Raw genomic sequence first — 24,556 nt, 5'->3', positions numbered from 1 at the left:
AAGCTCATTCTAGTATTTATACTCATGAGTTATTAGGATATTAACTTACTCCCAGTCATCTGTAAGTGGGAACGGGTACATCGGGCGAGGGCCGGGCGGATCCTCGGAATGAGGAAATTCTAGGAATGCACCCTCGAAGATAAATTTTCCCCTATCTCTGTCGATGTACCTATCCTCGACGACTTCTCCAGAGTCACGGTCAACAATCTTGTAGGATGGCTTGAGTATCAGGGCCCACAGTTCACGAGCGTACTCCGCTCCTGGTTCTACATAAAAGGTTCAAACCAGACTGGTGATCAGACCGAATTTTAAACCAGGTTTTGGGCACGGATTTAACAATTGTACACAAGGGTATTAACATAGATGTGATTTTGTAAAATGATAATTTGCGTGCTTCTATACTAGGCAAGGACCACGTGAACTTCCCTAAAATAATAGAGCACATGAAACAAATCTTTGACATCAAAGCAAATGAGAGCAGGACACGAGATGGTATAGGGACTGGTGTTTGTCACCATCGATTTATTTTGGGCACATACTGAGTTAAAAAGTTATTTTTCATAAAATAAAAAAAAATTTACGGTTCAAGTCGAATCATCAATATTATATAAGTTAGGTATTAAATTATTTTGTGTAGATCTTGGACCAATCTAAAGAAGCCGTTTTAGGTCTTATTCAGAATGATTTTTTGTCAAACATCCTTAGATTCTGGGTTCATAAAACCTGTGTTTCAAAGTCTCTTTTTGTCTACAAAGCTTTGTGTAAGTCTGTCTTCGGCTTAATATATTTTCCTTTTCTTATCGAAAAAAATAAAATCATATAAATTAGGTATTGATAACGGGCACAATCAATACCGATACAGTTCAGCTGATATACCTAATCTGATCGATTCCTAAAACTCTGTGCCTTTATAAATGTGACAGAATAATTTCACGTTAGAGGATTCTCTAAACCATCGGTATAAGGGAGTGGACCAATAAGATGTGACAGAATGGTTTCATATGTAGTAGGATAACAAGGGGCCGTATAAACCAATCCATATGGGTATATGGATACCCATTCGATTATAGGACAGTATCCTGGATCGATCGATGGTATTGGATACCGATCCCCCCCATTTCCACCCGTGAGTCAAAACTTGGAGCCAGAAGACTACATGGGCGTTTCAATTGAGACCAATTTTGTTGTCGCTGTTGCGTGTGAAAACCTCCGGTACTTGGTTCGCCCGTGGATGAACCTGCAAAAACCAAGCAATGAGCGCAAGAGGGCCGGTGTGGCTCCGGCCTAGGACTCTCCGATGCTCAAGTCAGGTCTTCAACGCGACACAGCAACGCGTAGTAAAAAGCCGATGTCGAATAGAGCTCCATACCTGGGTATTTATAGAGTAAGGAGGAGATGAGGCGTGGGAGAGCCCTAGTATGGTAGGAGTCCTTCTTTCGGAAGGTTCTCTCGCGTAGAGCGGAGTGGAGAGTTATTTTCGGGTCGGACTCTTATTAAGGTAAGAGTCCATGTAGAGTGTGATTCGTGTTGCGCGGGATCGTGGCTCGGTCCTTATCCCGTGATTCTTGGGATGTCTGCGTGGCCGGAGATCCCGGTGGGGTGCTATGAGTGCCTCCATGGAGGAGGGCTCGGCCTACGAGGTCGGCCCGTGGGATCGGCAATGGAGGTCGGCCCGGGAGGAGGTCGATCTCGGCCATGAGGTCGGCTAGAGTCGGCTGACTCGTATAATCTCGGCCTCGGCTACCGGCCGCTCGCTCAAACCAGGCTTTGTCGGTGACTTATCGGATAGGGGTCAGCCCAATTTCCTGCTCGGCCCACTCGGTTCTCGGTCGAGGTGGGTCGGCCACATGGCAGCCTCGATAGGTTGGGTGTTTTATGCCTCATCACGAGCCCCCCACTCATCGGTGTCGATCGGCGTTGATGAGTGAAATTTCTGGCCCTTGTCGGGAGATTCTTGCGGTTGGGCCAAGATTATTTATTGTCTGCGATTTGGCGTTGCGATCGGCGGTTGGGTGTCAGTGCCACGTCGGAGAGTCATTATGGCGGGCTCGAGAATTGAAACGTCCTTCGATCTGGGCCATTGGATCATGCTTGAGCTCGCAGTCGGCGTTGGATCGGTGAAACCCAAGGATTATAAATAGGTGACTCCTAACTATTCATTCTTCAGCCCAAAGTTATTGACTTCTCGGCAAGTTTGGAACCGTCAACTCTGCAGATCTTGTCGTTTGCCTGCTCGTGATCGACTCGATCAAGCTTCGTTCGTGATCGACTCGCCGCTTGCCCACTCAACTCTTCTTCAACCATAAGTCTTCTCGCTAAGATGTCGGCTTGGTAGTAGTCCTATGGGCGAATCGCCGCTCGTGTAGCGCGAGGCGCGAGTCCGAGCCGAGAACTCCCCGTCCGCTCTCCCACCATAGACCTATTGGGCTCGACCTCGACGAGCCCGATGTAGTGGAGCCGTCAGCCGAGGTGGCCGAGCCCCGTTACCCATGGAGTTTGACCACGCGCCCAATCCAAGCCGCAGATCGGGCCGAGAACTCCCGGTCGTCCTCATCGGATGAGGAACCAAGCGAGGAGATTCGTCCCAAGATGGGGTTGGCTCTGAAGCTCGTCCACCGACGCCCGAGCCCGAGGAAGGCGGTGTCGGCACCGCTCGAGCACAATCACGGAGGCTGACCTCGACTATCCGAGGATGACCTACGCCATCCCCGAGGACATTCAAATCACGAGTTCCTAATCCGGAGATGGCACCTTCATCGAGGCCCGCGAGGTGGCTCTGCACGAGACGCCCTTCAAGTATGCGTTTGGCTCCCGTTCTCGGCTGGTGGACCGGATCTTGGACCACTTCCACCGTCTCCGGTCACCGGTGCCGAACTCCTGGTTGGCCGTCTATGGCTTCTACGCCCTATTTTGCGAGATGGGCTGAGGTGCGAGCGTGGCGCTTTTCTCTCGGCTCTTCTTCCGAAGAAGTCTCCCGAGAAGGGGTGGTATTATTTCGCGCCGATCGGGAAGAGTGCGGCTCTAGGCGGTCACAAGTTTACGTCGCACGCCGACCTTCAACAAGTATTGGAAGCCCCATTTTTCTTCGCTTCCATTCCCAACGCCCTCTCCGAACCGAGTGGAAGGAGATGAATCTGAACTATGTAAATAGAGTACTACCCCTGACCGAGAACGAGATGACCTCGCTCGACCTAATCCCCAGACGTCCGCCCTTGATGTTCTCGGCTTAGACGAGGGGTTTCTTCAGAGTTGGCATATGACCCCTGGTAGGAACCCTTGCCGAGCTTATCTCGGTTATCCGAGCCGACCCCTTAACTTAGTTTTCTTTTCCTTTTCGACTTGTTTCCTATGTTTCGGTTTCTCTTACGGTGGTCGGCCACATTCCTCCAATGGACACACTCGGGGGGCCGAGATTATCGCGGATAGGAAGAAGAAGAATGCCGAGAAGAGACCCAGGGGTGAGTCCTCCAAGGCCTCCAAGGGAAAGGGGGTGATGCCGGGACCATCGGACGCCGTGGTCGGTCCGGAGGCCGAGAAGAACACGGGTTAAGCCGGGTCTCCGAGGAAGGGGAAAGGCCGAAAAGGCGAGAGGAGCCCGCCGAGAGACATCAAATGCCAAAAGCTCTCGGTTAACTTTGACGAATGGCGCGCGCCCGCGTGGCCCCTCCCACCAACATCTCCCGATTCGTCCGGGAGGGCTTCGCCAACAACGTCCCGTGAGGCCGACCTGGCGCCTCTTCCCGGGGACTCGGCCTTGGCGTCGGCCGCTCACGCCAAGGAATGGCCGGATGCGGTCGGCTCCACCGGCAAGGAGAAGCCGGGGCGCCAGTCCGACCTCGAGCTCCTCTCCACGCTATTTCAAGACTTCAACATGGTAAGTTCCCTTGTCGGCCCTTGCCTATGATCCGATATGTGTAGTTTATCCCGATTTTTTGTTCTCATGCTTTTTTGTAGGGGTTCGCCAAAGCGTGGAGACCATGCTCCGCTGAGCGGCTCCGACCGAGAACTATTCCTTGGGCGTCCAGGCAAGAAGGCTTATCGGACGCCCGGATGCCGCTCGAGGCGTCGGGAGACCAAGAGAAGCTCACCACCGCGAGGCCGAGTGGAGAGCTCGAGCCGAGGTGGCCAGGCGAGAGAGAAGGTCCAGGCTCTGCGGCTCGGCTCGCCGAGGTGAATTAGAAGGCCAAGGAAGATCTGCCCACGGCTCGGAGCGCGGCGATTAGCGACTATCTCCAATCGGAGGAGTACGCCGATATCCGCCACGAGATCGGGAAGCCTCCTTCGCGGAAGGTTTTGAAGCAGCCAGTGAGCTTTTGGCCGAGATCAAGGCACGTATCCCGATCTCAATCTCTCCCGCTTTGACGATGATGCGACTACTTTTGCAGGGGAGATGGGAGATGAGGAGGGAGCCGAGGTCACCCAAGCTTAGCCCCTGGAGGCACTGCCACCGACGTCGTCCCTCGGGAGCGAACCTCAAGACCTGCCGAGCCCAACACCGTGGATGCCTCCAGGGTGCCTCCAAGTCCCACGCCGAGGAGGCAGAGATGTAAAATTTTATTTTATTTTATTTTATTTTATTTTTGGGTGTGTGTGTGTGGGGCCGAGCTGCCCTTTTTGTAACCGTGCCGATCAGTCGGCTTACAATGAATAAAACAACTTATTTTTGTCAAAATTTGTCTAAGTATTTGAACTCGGCGCCTCGGCGTTCTTTTCCTTGTGTATTCGTTTTGTTTGTGGCCAGGCCGAAGTCGTTTCACTAACCGAGCTTAGGAACTCGTCTCTTTTTATCCATGCCCAACGTTGTCGGCGGTCAATGCGATCTTCGCTTTGGTTGTTAATTCGCCTTTCCCTTCAACCGATTGGAGAGGCTATCATATAAGCGCACGCGTGGCCGAATATCCTTCTTGGCCGAGCCTAATGCCTTAGCGTGGTTTAGTACTTCGTTAGGCTCGGCCAAATATGAATGTCGGCCCTTGAGAGGTCGGCCATGTCTATTTGGACAGTCTCACGACTTGGCCGACGAGCTATGAGTGTCGGTTTTTATGTCGGCCTGGTCTATGAGGACCGATCTTATGACTTGGCTACCGACCTATGAGGGTCGGTCTTTGATGTCGGCCTGGTCTATGAGGACCGGTCTTATGACTCGGTTTGCCGACCTAGGAGGGTCGGTCTTTGATGTCGGCCTGGTCTATGAGGACCGGTCTTATGACTTGGCTGCCGACCTATGAGGATCGGTCTTTGATGTCACCTGGTCTATGAGGACCGGTCTTATGACTTCGACTTGGGAGCTTGCCAATACGTTGAGTGTTGGAGAAAAGACTTTATTGAATCAAATGCCGGAACTGAAACCGAATACAAACATGTTCAATTATTGAAAAAACTTTTTCAAATTTTTCGAGTTCCAAGGTCTCGGTACCTTCTTGCCCCTGAGTCCGCAAGCGATATGTGCCGGGCGAATTTGCTTGGAGACTATGTACGGGCCTTCCAGTTGGTGCTAATTTTCCTTGTTGCCTCGGCTGGGATGCGCTGAGTTTTCTGAGAACAAGGTCCCCTTGACGAAAATGCCGCTCTTTGACTCTTGAATCATAGTAGCTTGCCGTCTTCTGCTTGGTACGCGCGTTTCGGAGTAGGGCATTTTCTCGGACTTCATCGAGGAAGTCCGATTGGCTCGCAGCCCATCTTCATAGGTCTTCTCATCGAAGTTGAGCACTCGGTATGATGAAGCCATAACTTCAACCGGTGCGAGGGCTTCGGTCCCATAAGCGAGGCAAAATGGACTCTCCCGGTTGGAGTTCTTACGATCGTCCGATATGCCCATAGGACGCTGGGAGTTCTTCCACCCATCTCCCCTTGGCCTCATCCAACCTCCTCTTAATGCCGGCAAGTAATGTTCGGTTGGACACTTCTACTTGTCCATTTGCTTGTGGATGAGCTACCGAGATGGGTCGGAAGTCAATGTGGAAGTGCTCGCAAAATTCTCGGAAGGTCGGGTTATTGAATTGCGCGCCATTATCGATGATGAGAACTTTCGAGTCCGAACCAGGTAGATGACCTTATCTCGGAAAAATTTTTCCATGTTCTTCTCGATGATGGTGGCAAGAGGCTCGGCCTCGACCCACTTGGTGAAGTAATCGATCGCCACTACTACGTATTTTCCGTTTCCCGTCCGGGTGAAATCTCCAAGAATGTCCATTCCCCACATAGTGAATGGGATTGGGCTCGGCATTGAGGTTAATTTTGTTGCTGGTCGGCTTGGGATTGGCGCGACAGTTGGCACTTCTCACACGTCTTCACGTATTTCATGGCCTCTTCTTGCATTCTTGGCCAATAGAATCCTTGCCAAGTATCTTGTATGCAAGAGCTCACCGCCCATGTGACTCCCGCATATTCCCTCATGCACCTCGGCTAAAGCATACTCGGCCCCCTTCGGTCCCGGACATCGGAGAAGAGGGGCCGAGATTGCCCTTTGTAGAGTACTCCGTCGATCATTGAGTACTTGGAAGATCGGATCTTGACCTTCCTTGCTTCGTCTCGATTCCCGGGAGCAGTCATTTTCCAAGTAGTTGACAATGGGGTCCAACCAGGTCGGCCCATCCTCTTCAATGTGCTTTATGCTTTCTTCTTGTAAGGATGGTTTCTCCAATATTTCTATGTATACTCGACCAGCTCGGATATTGGAGGTCAGCCTCGGCCAACCTAGATAAGGAGTCCGCCGCGGCATTCTCTTGTCTCGGTATTCGAGTCATCTCGAAGTGTTTGAGCTCGGAGATCGATCTCGGGCTCGACCTGGTATGCTATCATCCTTTCGTCTTTTGCCTCGTAGTCTCCGTTGACCTGGTTGACCACGAGTTGGGAGTCTCCTCGCACCTTCAACCGCTTTATTCCCATAGCTTTGCCGACTCAAGTCCATAGAAGGGCTTCATACTCAGCCTCATTGTTTGAGGCGGAAAACTTGAACCTTAGGGCATATTGGACCGAAAGCCTTCGGGCTTACAAGTATTAGGCGGCCCCGCTTCCTCCGGAATTGCTTGAGCCGTCAACATTCATGGTCCAAGTCGGGTCGGCCGTAGCCCCGACCTCCTCGATGTCTTTTCTTCTCCAACCTCATGCTCGGGCCGTGCATTCGGCGATGAAGTCGGCCAGGGCTTGTCCTTTTATCGCCGTCCTCGGTCGATAGCTTATATCGTATTCACTTAGCTCAACTGCCCAGAAATCAGCCGTCCCAAACGCGTGGGTTTGTGTAATATCTTTTTGAGTGGCTGGTCGGTCGGTACCACGATCGGATGGGCTTGGAAGTACGGCCTTAGTTTCCTTGCAGCCGTGATTAGGGCGAATGCTACTTTCTCGAACCCGAATACCTTGTTTCGGCATCAACAAGAACGTGGCTGATATAGTATATCGGCCTTTGAGTTCGACTCTCTTCCCGATCAACACCGCACCGACCGCTACGGAGTGGCGGCTAAGTAGACTTGAAGTTCCTCTTTTGGTTCAGTCGGCCGAGAAGAGGCGGGTTCTCCAAATATTTCTTCACTCTTCAAAGCTTCTTGGCATTCGGATGACCAGATAAAATCTTTTGGGTTCCTGGATATTCTTTAGGGCCTTAAAGAACGGTAGGCACTTGTCGCCCGATCTCGACATGAATCGCGCTAACGCCGCCACACGTCCGTTTAGCCTTTGTACTTCTCGAATCGTCCTTGGAGGACTCATCTCTTGGATGGCTCGATTTTGCCGGATTGGCTTCGATGCCTCGACAGAGACCATGAAGCCGAGGAACTTTCCGAGGTTACGCCAATGCACACTTGGCGGATTCAGCTTCATCCGGTTCTTCCTCAATACGCCGAAGGCTTTTTCCAGTCGGCCAAGTGGTGCTCGGCCTTCAAACTTTTCACCAACATGTCGTCCACGTAGACTTCCATGTTCTTTCCGATCTGCTCGCGGAATATATAGTTCACGAGGCGCCGGTATGTCGCTCCGGCATTCTTCAATCCGAACGGCATGACTTTGTAGCAAAATTCTCTTGGTCGGTTCGGAAGGCCGTGGTACGACTCGTCCTCCTCATGCATCATGATTTGGTTATAGCCGAGTACGCATCCATGAAACTCAAGATCTCGTGACTGCCGTGGCGTCGATCAAGAGGTCGATCCGAGGTAGTGGTACTCATCTTTTGGGCAGGCCTTGTTGAGGTCGTTGTAGTCGACACACATTCTCCACTTCCCGTTCGGTTTAGGGACCATGACGACGTTAGCCAACCAGGTCGGGAATTTCTCTTCTGGATGAATCCCGATCGGAAGCTTCTCCACCTCTTCTTTGATTGCGCTTGCCGATCAAGCGCGTAGTTCCTTCTCTTCTGCACGGATTGGTTTCCGACCGGATCCACATGGAGTCGGTGCTCAGCTATATGTCCGGGTATGCCCGACATGTCGGCCGCCGATCAGTGAACATCGGCGTCGCTTAAGAAAACTCCGAGCCGCTTTCTTTGATCTTTATTTAGTAGTGATCCGAGCTGGACCACCTTGGCAAGTCATCTTCGCCGAGATGAAGTGGGGTCGGTCTTCCACGGGTCGCCCTCTTCTCTCGATAAGCTCATCCCGTGATCCTCGGGAGATGTTCGACGCACATGGCCATTCCTCGAACATTACCCTTGTTTTGCTTGGACGAAGGTAGCGTAGCACTCTCGTGCCTTCTTTTGGTCGCCTCGGACCTCGCCGACACCGTTCTCGGTGGGGAACTTCATCTTCAAGTGAGTCGGGAGATGATGGCTTGAGGGCGGTCAATGACGGACGGCCGAGTATGGCGTTGAAAGCCACTACCGACCGTACCACCATGAATTTGACTTGGATCGTCGCCGGCATGGAGCTTGCCCAATTGTGACTAGTAGATCGATCGAGCCCTTGATGGTCACGGCCGCTCCCGAGAACCCGTGAAGCGAGGTGCCTTCGGGCTTGAGCGCCTGTCGCCGGGCCAAATTGTCGGTGCGCTTCGGTGACATAAGGTCCACGGATGCGCCGTATCGACCAACACACGGTGTACGGGTTCTGTTCGCAATTTCTACCGCACCACTAAAGCGTCGTCATGAGGTAAACTTATACCTTCAAGGTCGGTTTCGTGAAGGAGATCTTCACCGCCGGCTTTAGTTTCTTGGCGGGCATCTCGGCTACTCCGACGAAGCGAGCGTTGCCTTAGCCTTTCGAGTACTCTCTTGCCCGGCCCTCCAAGGATAGTGTATATGGGGGCTCCTTGTCATTGTTCGGCCCGGATCCGTCCTCCTTCTTCTCGGCTCGACCTTGTCATCATCTCTTTCAACTCGCTTTGTTTTCGGCCCTAGGCTCGGCTCTTCTTTGATCTCGGTCATCAGGCCGCCGACCTCCACGATCTTCTCGGCCTCCTTTGACATATCGCTTCAAGTGGCCCACTTTTATCACTCTTCGATTTCTCTTTTCACCGATAACAATCTTCGTGTCGTGACCGGGTCCTTGTGGAATTGGCAATATTTGTTGGGATTCCGAGATGACCCCGCTTGCATCGGTCGGGTCGGCGGATGTACCCCATCTTGTCTTTGCATCAGATCTCCTTGCGAGATGCATTCAATGGCGTGTAGTCCGGGGCTCGAGCTCGATCCGACTCAGCCTCGGCGATCCGTCCTGGCCTTTTGTCTTCTCTTGTGCCGTCGTTGTCGGCCTTTTCTTGTCGGTACGACCTTCGTTGCCCTTCCGGGCTTGGAGGACCTCGGCCATATTTGCGAACTCGTTGCACCTCTCCAAGAGCTCGGCCAGGTTTCTTGCTCGCTTCCGGGCCAAGTCCTTGATAAGGTCCATGTCGGCCAATCCGTTGCTCATAGCCGTATGGGCGTGGCCTCATCCGAATCCTTGATATCTAAGGATTCCTTGTTGAAGCGGAGACGAATGCTCGATCGACTCGTCGGGCCTTTGCTTCACGCCGAGGAGGTTGACCGTGGTCTTCTTATGTTTCATACTACTCGAAGCGCGTGACAAAGGCTCGACAGAGTTGAGCGAAGCTTTTATGGAATCGGCGGCAACCAGGAAAACCATGAGGTCGCCGCCCTTGAGGGATGCAGGAAGGCTCGGCAAGAAACGATCTCGTACCCCGTACATGGTCATCATCGCATTAAAGTAGTTGATGTGATCTGTTGGGTCGGTCGTCCCGTCATACCGTCGAACGGGGAGGTTTGAAATCGTGTGGTAGCGGCGCGGTCATGATCTCGGGAGGATAAGGGTGACGCCCACCAAAGAGTAGGCATCCGGGTCGCTTGTTTCTTCAACCCCTCCACTTGCTCGGCCAAATCTCGTAGCCGCTTCTCCAGCTCGGTTTAGTGCTCGGCCAATCGGCTCCTCGGCCCGGGGTTGATATGGTCGGTCGTCCAATTGTAGTCGGCCATTCAGTCGGCTCGGTCCTCACCAACCTTCCTTGTTCTTTTTCCTTCTTGGAAGTTGGACCTCGGGGCTCCCCTGTTGTTCTTCTCGGGAGGTGAGCTCGACGCCGGGGAGTATGACCCGATCCTTGTCCGTGTCTCGGCGCGCGCCTTTCCACCGGGTCTTTCCTTTGTTCTCGGAATATCCTCGGTGGTTCGTCCTCCCGATCCGTCCGAAAATACCGACCTCCTTGCTACAGAGCCGATCGGTTCAATTTCCCGCCTGCTCGCGGGCTTTGGCGATGTTCTTGTTCACCCCGTCGAGCGCCTCTCTGGGCGCGGAGGTGGAGTCTTCCGACGAGACGGTGCAAGACGCAGCCCGACTCGGCTCGGCCCTACGCCGACCACCATTTTGTTGCAAGTTTCTTTCAGCGGGCCGGAGCCGAGGGACCGCGGCGGCAACGACCCATCGCCCGCCTCGGCCATCTCGGTTCATGAAGGCGCGCAGACATCTCGTTGGTGTGGAGCATCTGCAACTGCAAATCCATAACCTCGCCGATTATTTGCCGGGGCTTCGGGTCCAAACTCTCCTGCAAGGGTGGCGGTGCGGTAAGACATTCCCGGCCCAAACTTGGCTCGGCTGCACCGCTAGCCGCGGCCGTGGTTAGTGCACCTCCTCCATTCCCGCTCGGAGGTGGAATGGTGTCCGTGATGGGGTGCACCACCGCTCTAGGGGTCTTCGCTTATCCCCGCCGAGAGGCTTCGGGGCGGTGATCGTCTCGTCGGCACAACGGGTTGCGGCTCCTCCGTCACGGGAAGTAGAGCCATGCTTGCCCGACCTCGTATGCACCATTATTATTGTTCTAGGAATTGGCGAAACGACGATGCTTGCGATGTCGCTCCCACAGACAGCTAATCATTGCGTGTGAAAACCTCCTGCACTTGGTTCGCCCTGGATGAACTCGCAAAAACCAAGCAATGAGCGCAAGAGGGCCGGTGTGGCTCCGGCCTAGGACTCTCCGATGCTCAAGTCGGGTCTTCAACGCGACAGTAATCACAGAGTAAAAAGCCGGATGTCGAATAGAGCTCCATACCTGGGTATTTATAGAGTAAGGAGGAGATGAGACGGCCGGGAGAGTCCTAGTATGGTAGGAGTCCTTCTTTCGGAAGGTTCTCTCGCGTGAGCGGAGTGGAGAGTTATTTTTTGGGTCGGACTCTTATTAAGGTAAGAGTCCATGTAGAGTGTGATTCCGTGTTGCTGGGATCGTGGCTCGGTCCTTATCCCGTGATTCTCGGGATGTGCTTGACGTGGTTCGGAGATCCCTGGTGGTGCTATGAGTGCCTCCATGGAGGAGGGCTCGGCCACGAGGTCGGCCCGTGGGTCGGCAATGGAGGTCGGCCCGGAGGAGGTCGATCTCGGCCATGAGGTCGGCTAGAGTCCGGTGACTCGTATAATCTCGGCCTCGGCCACCGGCCAGCTCGCTCAAACCAGGCTTTGTCGGGGACTTATCGGATAGGGGTCGGCCCAATTTCTGCTTCGGCCCAGTCGGTTCTCGGACTGAGGTCGGGTCGGCCACGTGGCAGCCTCTGATAGGTTGGGTGTTTTATGCCTCATCAGTCGATTTGCTCGAATTTAGACCAAGTGAATGATAACTTTAATCACGGGTTCACCTTCTTTCCTTCCTCTTCACCTGAACTGATCAGTGTCAATTTGTGGGTTGTGGTCATGGATCACTACCTCGCCTTCTATACCATAAGAGAGAAGAGTCTTTGGCGATATGAAGTAAATAGAAAAAACAAATACACAAAAACATAAAAACACAAAAAAAAAAAAAAATAGAGGAATTGTAGTAATCCAAGTTTGGCTCTTCATCTTTGCCGAACCAAATTTTTAATTCTCTTTCAAAAAATGAAAAAATAAAACGCAATTTTTAGGACTTTTTTTTTTCGAAGAAATTTACATTTTTGTTTAAATATTTTGGGAAATTTATGCCTACCACCCCTGGGGTTTCAAACAATTACGTCTATTACTATTGGAAATAAAAAATTACTTCTGTACCCCTTAGTATTAACTCTGTTAATTTTGGAACGAAATGACAATTTTGCCCTTTTACCCTTCTTCTTCTTCTTCTTCCTCTTACAACTCCATTCCCACCATGCTCTTTCTTCCCTTAGGACAGCAGCCCGCAGGCTCCAACAATGCACTAGCCTCGCCACCCCGTTTGCAGATCTCTTGCAGCCCCATCTGCAAGACACATCACAATCAGCTCTGCAATACCCCAGTCCTAGCCTTTGAACACCAAGCTACACCCTGCACCGCATCCAGACCTTGTTCACATCATCCCAGCCCCAACCCATTGATGAAACCACCCAACCCAATCACTGCCCTGCTCACATCGCTGTCCAACTTGCACTACCACAACCATCTGCTACTCTGGCATTAGCAGGGGACTCGTTGGAGATCTCAAATTTCACCAATTCAAAGGCTTAGACCAAGCCAAAATTTGGGTCGAAGAACCTCTTCAACCAACTTTATAAAAACCCCAAACAATCAGCCAAAACCAGATATCAAATCTGATATCAGATTTGGAGTAATTGAAGAAATTGATATTAGTAGAATTTGCAAGTATTGATCTGCACAAGCAAAGGGGAAATTGCAACTATTCTTCAACCAGGTTTAAGATCAATACAATACTCAGATCGACCTTGACCTGTAATTCATTTGAGCTCTTGATGAAACCCTAGTTCTCTCTGTTGATATGGCTTCTTTGATGGCAATTATTTTCTTCAATTGGGATTTTTTCTCTTTTGTGTTAATCAGAGTGTAAATCTGGCATAGGTTGATCTTCAACTACTTCATTCCTTCCTTTGCTAATTTTGTATGGGAAAATTATATCCCTCTCCCCTATACTTTGCCCTAATTACATGTTCCTCTCTTTCATTTTGCTCAATTATATACGAATCCCTTGTAGTTTTCGAAAAATTACTAAGATCTCCCCTACTGTTAGCATCTGTCTGTTAAGTACTGACATGGCATAGTAAGATTTTTTATAATCCCCAAACTAACCCTGTGTCCTTGTGAGATGACCCTTTTACCCTATTGATTTAATCCCCAAACTAATCCTGGGTCCATGTAAATAGACCCTTTTACCCTCCTCCTTCTGCTTCCTCCTCCTCCAACCCCTTTCCTGCAACTTCTCCCCAACCCTGCTCCTTGCCTAGAAACACAGAACTTTGGATCAAATCATATCCAATCCCGTTCTACCAAAAGATAAAAGTGCATCACACGAATGGCATTGATCATGAAGGACACCCTGTTTGATACAACATTTATGGTGTCTTTCAGATTAACATGAAATTTGGGTTTTGAGATTAGAATTTCTTGCCATGGATTCTGTGAGATGAGAACTTTGAACGCCTTATCTCTTCACCTTGGATTTTGTACCAATTGAGCCATTTAGAAGAAAGAAGGCATGAGTTGATGCTGTGAGGCATTCACATGAACTGAGTCTCTTGTCTTCTTCTCCAAGAAGTCTAGTTTCATTTTCCAATCTTCCAAGATGTTAGACTCCTCCCCAATGCTCCTCACAATCTCAGGTGAGCTGATTACACATGGAGCTCATTGGGACATAATGCTTCCTCGTTCCAGGAAATGAATCTTCGTTTTCTGCAAATCTCCAATTTTTAGGGTTTTTGAATGATCTGAACTGCAAAGCATCAAGCATGATTCGGAGGCAGAAACAGACTATATAAAACTGAGACTACATTACCTTCTTTTTCGTTCCCCACACCTACTAATTGTATTATCTCTGTATGAAAATGGCTCTTTGAAGAACACGAATGAAACCCTAAGAATGTAGAGGTACGCAAGAAGATTGTCAAACACTACCAGAATGTTCACATTTTTTTTACGTTTTAATTTTCGTCTAAATTTTGTTTCGTCCATCCGTTGACGGAAGTTAAAATCCACATCTTTCCTTGTATTTTTTTGCTACAAGATTTAATCCACCCTCTCCATTTAGTTTGATATCTGGAAAATTTGTTGGTCCTGAGTCAGAATTTCTATGCATTTAGGCGTCAATTAAATACATTGGGAAGCGTTGATAATGCTCAGATTATGGTTTATGGAAGGCATTTGACCAATTTCAGCCAGACTCATTTCGATATTTCTCCCCTTTAAATAGTTCGCAAAGAAAAATTAGATCCTCGAAGAGTAACAATTGAAGAAACAACTCGTACCCAACAACTATACGACGATCTTTTCTGTACCGCTGCAAATTTCTTCCCGTACGAGAAACCAAAGAAACCATGTTTTTTAGATTTGCAAACAGAGGAAGAAACGAGCAAGATACCCTTAACTTTCAACCTTATTCTGACCAGAGAATAACAATCTCAGGGAAGCTACGGATGACGGCATTATCACATACTCGAACTTACAACAGAAATAAACGAGGAGGCGGCGGTGAAGGATGAAAGAAATGGGTGTTTTAGGTTGAAGATGATGAAAAAGGTATCATTATAATTCTATTTGTGGTGTTTTAGAACAAGGGTAATATTGTTTTTTTAAACTATTAACTAATAGCACCATAATACCGTCAGCCATAAAGGATCAAAATGTAATGCGGGAAAACGAAAGGGAAGAACGTATAATTAGGGCAAAGTACAAGGGACGTAATTTTTCCATTTTATATTATTGAACCTAACCAATAGCTTAGCCATCTTTGCAAAGGCAACTCCCTATTTCCAAGAGAATTTGTTGCTGTATCATTAGAACTAGGAACACCAAACCCAATTGGGTGCTCCACAAGCCATTTTAGGTTACCCAAATCAATTATCACACCATTGTTGTTGTTTCTGCCACCGAATATATAAAGAAGTATTAGAGCTCCATTAATAGTCTATCAGAGACTTCTTCTCCAATTCCTCTACTGCGAATGATTAATTAGAATCCTTGATAGGATATACAAATCCAACCATGAAAACCCAATAATATCTATCTGGTAATCTACCCAAAAAAACCAAAATACAACAACTTTACATTTGAGTAAAAGGGAGAAATTTCAACCCACCATCTAAGCTTTTCGATCTATCGAAAATAATGGAAGAGGGTTTACACTTCATCGATGTCTAGCTACGTCGGCAATAGTAGGGGACTCCGACAACGAGAGGAAGGAGTGAGAGAGGAGAGAGACATTAATGGTTGGGGCTGGGGGTAAATATGTAAAAGCACCTTCATTAAGGGTATTATGAGCATTTGTTAATATTTGGGTGATAACATCATCACTTAACTGTTCTCATCTAACGGTAGGGGTACGTTTGTAAGAATCTTTCAAAATACAAGGGAAATTTATAAAATAGATGAAATTCTAGAGGTGATAGACGTAATAGTTTGAAACCCTAGGGGTGGTTATATTGTTTATGTTTCTTAAGCCGATAGTCAATATAAAAAAGATATGCTAACTTAGCATATATCGGCTAATACCAAACCGATACACTCAAACCATATCCAATCCCATATCAAATCGGCTTTTGAGGTGACTGATTCCGATCTGAATACCGTTAAATTAAACCACGGAAGTAAGGATGTCAACGGATATTTGAAAATCCGTATTTGATCCGCGTTCGTATTCGTTAGGAGAATCTGAATCTGTCCAAAAACTAATCGGATACGAATATGATAATCCCCCTATCCGATCGGTTATTATTCGATTCGTTTAGCAATCCGACGGTAATAAAATGTCTGAAATATATCTTTGTGTCTGTCTATCCGATTAAGTTATCTTATTGGATTTTGTTTTCTTATTTTTATAATTTTATTAGTTAAGATAATGTAATTTTTTCTAGATTTTCTATTGGTTTATATATATTATTTTATGCACTGTGATACATGGAATCACATATCTATTAAAATAAATACAATATAAAATCAAAAGAGACAAATGTAAGAAAATCAAAGCCTACGAAAAGTAGAAGAAATGGTAGTTGCTAACTCTCAACTCTAACCCTCATCAACAAAACAGTAAAGATGTCAACGAATAGCTGAAAATTCGTATTCAATTCGCATTCATATCCATTTAGGAGGATCCGTATTTAAACAAATGGGGAAATATATGGACACCCCCTCAACTATGGCATGTTTTCATGTACACACCCTCATCTTTAAAACCATTCAAACACACACCCTCATCTATTCAAAATAAATTAGTCCATCAAACTAAGTACTGTTAGTTTTAAATGTTAATACTCACCCAACCAATTTTTTAGGATCAAATTGTCCAAATTAAAAGTTTGAAGATGAAAATACCCTTTAGGGGTAAATACAAATCATGCCTTTTTTTTTCCTAGTCTGCCTTTAGGTGTCCCTATATTCCCCCCCGCCCTTTTTCATTCTCGTGATAGTAGTAGTACAAGGAAAAGATCCTCCCGACTCCGGAGTCCCATGTCTGACTCTGAGTCAGATAAATGATCGAGTGTCATGCCCATGGTCATTGCGCCACCGTTGGATTATAGTGAAATAGCCCGAGTTCTAATCGAAACTGAGATAAATGATCGAGTGCCACGCTCATGACACTGGATCATTGACGGATTACAATGAAATTGCTATGCCAATCTCGATCGACATCTGTCCCAGAAAGGTACCCTAACAATCACGTGACGCTGATGAATCGATCGGTGGACCCTGGCTTATCAGGCAGATAAAGATCAGAAATAGACGGTTGTGTATAGTACTCTCGTTCTAGTATTTACCCCTAAAGAGTATTTTCATCTTCAAACTTTTAATTTGGGCAATTTGGTCATAAAAAAAATGGTTGGGTGAGTATTAACGTTTAAAACTAATGGCAGTTAGTTTGATGGACTAATTTACTTACTTTCAATAGATGAGGGGGTATGTTTGAAAGGTTTTAAAGATGAGGGGGTATATATGAAAACAGGCCATAGTTGAAGGGATGTCCCTATATTTTCCCCTTAAAAAAATCACTATCTGAAAATTATCCAAATCCGTTCGAATATAATCAGATACTGTTGTTGTCGGAATCTTACCCAATGACATGGAGACTTGCAAAAGGCGAGGGGTGATTCTCTGATGCTTAAGTCAACCCAACAAAACAATTAATAAAGAGAGTACGGAAAGAGTTAGATTTTGGAATATGATAATGCCACTATACGACCAAATTTGATCCGTGTACATCCTTATACGGAATGGAGAGAAAGAAAAGAATTACAGCCTTACAGCAGAGTTTACCCCACTTTGGTGGATTGAGCTCCTCTCCAGGCAGTCTAGCACGCCCAGAGAGCATCTAGCCATTGGGCTGCGCCGCACATATCCTTAGGCGTGCGCAAAAATATGTGCGACACAGCCCAACCCTTGGATTCCTCCTGGCGTGCCCTGGGCGTTGAGCTCCCTGGAGAGGAGCCGGATCCAACCCTGATGGCCTGACCCCGAGGACCACAAAGAGAGAGATTTGAAGCGAATAAGAGAAATATGATATGCTCTACAGCTCTAGGGAGTTGGGACTTGACAGCCCCACCACCACCACCATCGGACCCGCCGCCGGATTCTCATTCGCTCACCACCACCACCAATGGCACTAAACCTTTGAAGCATTTGGTTTCAATCTCACGCTTCCCAGGTTCCTCTCTCCCTCTTTCTTTCTATCTACTTCTCTTCCTCAGTAAGTAGATCCATCTAATTCTGATCTCTAACTTCCAACTGAACCAGACCCCTAAATCATGAGTCCAACAAACGATTAGCTCATTATTAATATACTTAATACGCTAGATTCACAGATTGGAGAATTGGGATTGTGGCTGTGGGAGAGAAGTCAGAGAACCCAAATGATAGAACCTCTACTGCTCTACAGGTTCTGGGTCCCCCCTTACTCTGGAGAAGCAACAAAGCTTCCAAATACCTGCTCTTTTGCTTTCTTCCTTCTACCTCCTCCTCATCTAGTTGGCTTGAGGGTTGGGACTTAGGCGCTTGGAGAGCTGAAAGATGGCTACCAGGGGTAGTAGAACCGAGAAAGTAAAGAGAATCTTCCAACAATTCGATGCCAACAAAGATGGAGGTCTTAACAGGGAAGAAATGGCCGCGCTCGTCGTCGCAGTCAACCCTAGGGTTAAGTTCAGCGACGAGCAGATCAGTGCCATTCTTGACGAGGTCTTCCGTACCTACGGTGAGTTCATCGACGGCGAAAAGGGTCTGAGCTACGAGGGCCTTCTCCGTACCTACGATGACGGTGCCGGAGATGTCGATCGGGACTTTGACGCCCTCGGCCTCGAGCTCAATTCCGACTCCGACAAAGCCATGGACATGGGTTCTGAGGCCTCTTCCTCCTCGATTGCCGACGAGAGAGTGGTGGAGTCTCACAAGAAGCATTCGACCGCTGCCTGGGCGGCTTCCCCTAACCATGGGATCGTCTTCGACGATACGTGGAAGCTCATCGATGATTTGGAGATTCTGGTGAAGAGGCTCAAAGCGAAGCAGGCCAAGGATGGGAGGATGAAGGGGGATAACGTCGATGTGTACTCCGACGCCGGCTGGTCCACGGAATTGGGACCGTCCTCGGACCTCTCCGAGAGAAAGGTCTTCTGGGACGAGTCAGGCCATGACTACGCCGTGTTCGTCAAGGAGTTGGGTGCTCTGAGAAGCAGAGCAGACGGGGCGAGGTCCAGAGAAGAAGCTTTCGACGGGCACAAGGCGATCGGTCGGGTCTTGTACGAGCACCAACTGTTCAAGGAAGCTCTGGTGAGCTTCAAGCGGGCTTGCGAACTTCAACCTACCGATGTCAGGCCGCATTTCAGAGCCGGTAACTGTCTGTACGTTCTGGGGAGGCACATGGAGGCCAAGGAGGAGTTCCTCTTGGCTCTCGAGGCTGCCGAGGGCGGTGGGAATCAGTTGTCTTACCTTCTTCCCCAAATTCATGTTAATCTTGGGATTTCCCTTGAGGGCGAAGGTATGGTTTTAAGTGCTTGCGAGCATTACAGGGAAGCTGCAATCTTTTGTCCCACCCACTTTAGGGCTTTGAAGCTTCTTGGTAGTGCGCTGTTTGGGGTGGGAGAGCATAGGGCGGCCGAGAAGGCACTGGAAGAGGCTATTTTCTTGAAACCAGACTATGCAGATGCACATTGCGATCTTGGCTCGGCTTTGCATGCTATGGGGGAGGACGAGAGGGCAATTCAGGAGTTTCAGAAGGCCATAGACTTGAAGCCTGGGCATGTCGATGCTTTGTACAATCTGGGCGGGCTTTACATGGATATGGGCAGGTATCAGAGAGCTTCAGAGATGTATACCAGGGTCCTGGCTGTCTGGCCAAACCATTGGAAGGCTCAGCTTAACAAGGCTGTGTCTTTGATTGGAGCCAATGAAGCTGAAGAGGCCAGGAAAGCACTAAAAGAAGCTTTCAAGATGACAAAGAGAGTTGAATTACATGACGCTATTGTTCATTTGAAGCAGCTGCAGAGGAAGAAGCTCAAGGGTAATGGTGGTGCTGAAGGGGAGGTCGCATACATTGTGGTGGAGCCATCAAAGTTTAAGAAGGTGGGTAGCAAGACTACTCTGAGGCAGGACTTGGTTGGTGCTCTTGAAATCAGGGCTTTCCAGAGGCTCACCAGGTTGAATCGTTGTGATGTTGATCTTCTGAAGAAGGAAATGAATGAAACAGAAGTTCCAATTTCCTATTCTGGTTACGGTATTCCTGAGAAATCAATCCGCAAGGCTACCTTGGAGGAAATTCTCCGTAGATTGCTTAATTTCTTGAAGCCCGAGTCCTTCCAAGGAGCTGTTAAAGCTATCAATGAGAGGATTCTTTCTGTATTGGATGTTTCAGGCTCTGGTAGGGTGGATTTGGGCATGTTCTATGCTGTTCTTGCTCCCATTTGTAGTGGCCTTCCTGAAAGACGCAAGAGGGTTGTCTTTGATGCACTCCTGTGGCGACCTGTGAATGAAGGTGGAATCTATATCAAGAAAGCTGACGCAGTTAGGTACATCAAATTGTTGAGAGCTATCTATATTCCTTCTAATGGGGTCAGTGAAATGCTGGAACTCCATGGAGAAGCGGATGTTTCACCAGTCTCCTTTTCAGAGTTCCTCGAGATGTTCGATGATCGGGATTGGGGTTTTGGAACAATGTCTACCCTGTTAAAGCTTGAAACTGGGGACAGAATACGCCATGGTCGCTATTCTTGCTCTCTGTGCCGCTACCCTATTATTGGGTCTCGCTTCAAGGAGATGAAACTGCATTTCAGTTTGTGTGGTCAATGCTATTGTGAAGGGAAGGTACCTTCTGCATTCAAGCAGGAAGAGTACAAATTCAAGGAGTATAGGACTGAGGGTGAAGCCATGAAAGATAAGTTCATGTTCTTCAGTTTGAATTCTAAAAGCTCATCAGAAAATGATCCATAACTAGTAACTGTTGGAAGTTCTTGTAATTTTCTCCAAAATTGTGCCCGTGTATAATAAATGTCCTTGGATAGGGCGTCACTGATAGATAGATTTGTGAAGTTATTCTTTTCCTGGTTCATCCGCACTTGTGATTTTGAGTAGATGAAATCATAGTTGTGTACAATGTGTTCCTTCTAATTTTCATTCCCTCTGTATAGGCATATTTGATTCTTCTTCTTGTCAGTTCTGTGTGGCTTTGTATTGCGTTTAGACTTTTAAGGTGCAATGGGAGTATGGGACCTATATTTGGAATCCTTGGGTTTGAGTCAATTGACTTGCATTATGAAGTACCCTTGACTTGAAGCTTACTTTCAGTGGAAGTGATCAAATGGTGAAGGAGATTAAGAGTATTTTGAAATTTTGCTCGATTCAGACATATGATACAGGCCAATACGTCCTGATCCATATGGGTATCATATTTGTATTGCAGTGACCGATGCGATGCGGCACAAAGACTGGTACCTATAACCTTGATTTAGGTAGAGTTTTCTGAGCAAAGGGCATAGAGGTGTGCACCAATGAGGTGCGATGGAAGGGTTTTGTATATAGGAGGTTTTAGTATGTTCCAAAAATATCCTCCCGATGCCTTGGATTCTATTCACCGCAGATGAAGGGAAACTAGGTCCTAAATATTTTATCATGATATTTATAAATTTTTTAATTCATTACACAACTCTTTTTTTTTCAATGGGACTTTACAAGATCAGATGATGACATATTGACATAGACCACAAACCACAAATCACAATAATCTTACAGCTTAATTCATGCTGTTTGAATGCGTCTTTTGATTTTGTGAACACATTACATTTTGTATTTTTTTTTTCCAACATTTCCATGCTTTTTACATTGATATTGCATAACCAAAACAAAATCTCGTCTCATCTTCAAAATATAAGGAGATCACAGTTCAATAACTCAAAATAATTTAACTACTATTTGATGGATGCAGTCTTGCAGAGATATAGAATCCAATCTTATATAGGCTTCTGCAGGTTATTATAATTTCATTATTCACCTTCTTTAATTGAAACCACCCCACTACTGGTTTGAATTTTGAATGCTACTGGAAACAAAATCAGTAAAGAAAATACTTGAATATTAAGCTCTTTTTCTTATTAGATATCATCATCTTTAACAGTTAAGTTGTTGAGTCCACAGCAAGACATGCAAGAATTATGACCATGTCATTTGCCTGGCGTGACAAGAAGGACCCAGGAATCGGGATTCAGATCGGTCAGGACTCGGGATAAAGTGTAAGAAACCTGGGACTCACTAGCTTGACATGGAAGATTAGTTCTTACAATGCAAGGGACTGTGAGTCTGCTGATGCATAACTTATGCCTGATGATGATGATCATGACAGTAATGAAGATGTCATTATCATCACCTTCTCCACCTTCGCCTCTCTTCCCTAGCCTGCTAGGGGATGGAGGGAAGCTCCGGGATGGAAGCAGGTCACAGGAGTACCACTTTCAGTTTGATTTACAAGGGGAAGAAGACTACGCCATCGTCGATCCGGTGCCCGTAACATATCCCAGAGGTCATGCAGCTCCTGTTCCTCATGCTTAAGTATCATGCTCCATTGCCTTCCAAAATAAAACGTTTGTAGTTAACTATCAATGCTCCACTTATTACTAATCAGTCTCCTGATGTTAATGCAAACATTTTCAACTGTAGCAAGTATTATTGATGTTAATTACTTCTTGTTAGTTGTTACTAATGCTTTATTATCTCTCTGGAAGTTAATAGATTCCTAAGATTAATTGTATTTAGGTCATAAATTTGTTTTTAAGATACATAATGATGATAGCTTTTCACCTGCCCTACACAGCTACACTACTGTACCTCCTGCATTTTGCGATATAAGATACGATAAGGAACGAGATTTCCTCCACCAAAACTGGGTCCATAGGATGAACTCATTTGTTTGCTACAAGTGGCCTTTCATGGTAATGTCTAATTCCCCTTGAAAGGACAAGGATCTGAAACAGTGGCTTCAGGGTTTCTCCTTCCCTATCCATCAGAATTCAGAAACAGGGCTTACTTCGCGTATCTAAATTTATTCTGCTCCTCCACTGAAAGGATCCCTGATCTCCCTAGTCCCCCAGAGTCCCACCTGTTGCAGGCAATGTTTAAGCCAAAACACAACCCAGTCTTCTTCTTCAAGGCACATTACCTCCGGTGTTGAAAGCTATAACTGATTGAGTACTTGGCCGGAGAGATACATGTGTTTGGGAAACTTGTTCATTTTTATAAAGGGAAATTATCAGTGTCACCCCCTGAGGTATGCTGTTGTTTTAAAGCGTCCACACTATATTTGGAAATATCAATTGTTACCCAGATTTTAACGGATTAACCTATAAAACGCAATTGTAAAGCTTGTTTACAATTGAAAGAATTATATGCTTTGAAAGCTTGTTTATCAACTTATTGTAAAGCTTCTGGCCAAGATATTAATTTGAAAGAATCATGTATGATTCTTTCCCCAAATACTCATCCTAGAATAAAGAGATGGAAGTTTTCACTCCATATCTAAAGATCAAGACTGGGCCACCAATATAATGATTCAAACATAATTATTAAATTATTCCTTTGTTTATAGTAACCTAGATTCTGCAAATGAAGCAGAAGGAAAAGCCATTGAACAGGGACTTCAGGCAGCAAAGGGACAAGCCATCAATCGCATAGCACTTTGGACCATGGTTCGTAATCTCAAATCGGACTGGATCAGTATCGGTCGAGGCTGATCCCGAGACTAGACCGATCTTGCAAGGTTTGTCTGGATCGTTCCATGGATCGGCCAATCTAATTCGATACTTGTCAGTTTTTTGGGTTTTAAAACCCATATTTTTTCTTCGTCCCGAGCTTTTCTGTGATTCATAGATTTTGGGTGTCAAATCCGTGAGAAAAAAGGGGGATCTTACCATTTTTTACCAGAGATTCGATTAAGGGGATTTTTTTTTTTTTTTTGGTTGAACTAGAGGTGTCCGGCCTTTGGCCGACTAATCCCCCAAGGGCTCGTGCACGACCCCACAACACACAAACCGGGAGATACTGGGGCCCCCATGTTCACCAGGGAGTTTCCTCTCAAGCGGGTGGCCCCAAGGGGAGAGGCAAAGTCGAACTCAAGACCTTCAGCTTCCTTAGGCCTCGTCCTTTGCCAACTGCGCTGCCCCTTAGGGTTGATTAAGGGAATTTTCATTCCATGTAAAATTGATCTACTCAAGGTGATTAGGGTTTTCAAACCCAGATTTTCATGTTCTTCTTCTCCCGAGTCTCTCATGCTGTTATTTAGAGATTTAGCCTCACATTCGCAAGTGAAAAAGGGGGGAATCTTACTGTTTTGGACTAGGAATCTATTATGAGAAGATTTCATTCCATGAAAACATTGATTCGATCCCATTAAACCTAGAGTTTTTAGATAATGGGGGTAGTGGGTGAAGTTGAGAAGGTGGAAAAGATAAGCTCAACCTGAAAAATGGGATTAGGGAAGCAGTCATTTTTTATCAGGAGGAGTTTTGCAAATGGCCTTGGACTCTTTATCACTTGTTTTATTCCATCGCTAAGCTTTTTGAGAATTTTGAATCAACAACAACAACTCAGCCTTAATCCCAACTAAATGGAGTCAAATACATGGATCCTTTCAAAACAACGTAGAGGTACCCATAAAGAGAAAGGAAAATAAGGGTAATGCAAAATAAAAAAGAAACCATGAAATAAGAAAAATGAAAGTAAGAGGAAAA

At 47.0% G+C, this 24,556-nt stretch overlaps 1 protein-coding gene across 1 annotated transcript; it reads left to right on the top strand.

The window, feature by feature from the left end:
* The first annotated feature begins 18,326 nt into the window (after positions 1-18,326).
* Positions 18,327-20,993, top strand: LOC122658794 (uncharacterized TPR repeat-containing protein At1g05150-like). Its single transcript, XM_043853911.1, has one exon. The coding sequence runs from the start codon at positions 18,363-18,365 to the stop codon at positions 20,769-20,771; it is 2,409 nt and encodes an 802-aa protein (XP_043709846.1). The 5' UTR covers positions 18,327-18,362; the 3' UTR covers positions 20,772-20,993.
* The last annotated feature ends 3,563 nt before the right edge of the window (positions 20,994-24,556 follow it).

This window comes from Telopea speciosissima, chromosome 4 (genome assembly GCF_018873765.1).
Source record: "Telopea speciosissima isolate NSW1024214 ecotype Mountain lineage chromosome 4, Tspe_v1, whole genome shotgun sequence".
Taxonomy (NCBI): domain Eukaryota; kingdom Viridiplantae; phylum Streptophyta; class Magnoliopsida; order Proteales; family Proteaceae; genus Telopea; species Telopea speciosissima.
This window is presented reverse-complemented; position numbering and strand designations above follow the sequence as displayed.

Excerpts from the sequence above, each read along its gene's own strand:
- LOC122658794 (XM_043853911.1), top strand. The coding sequence starts at position 18,363 with ATGGCTACCAGGGGTAGTAGAACCGAGAAAGTAAAGAGAATCTTCCAA.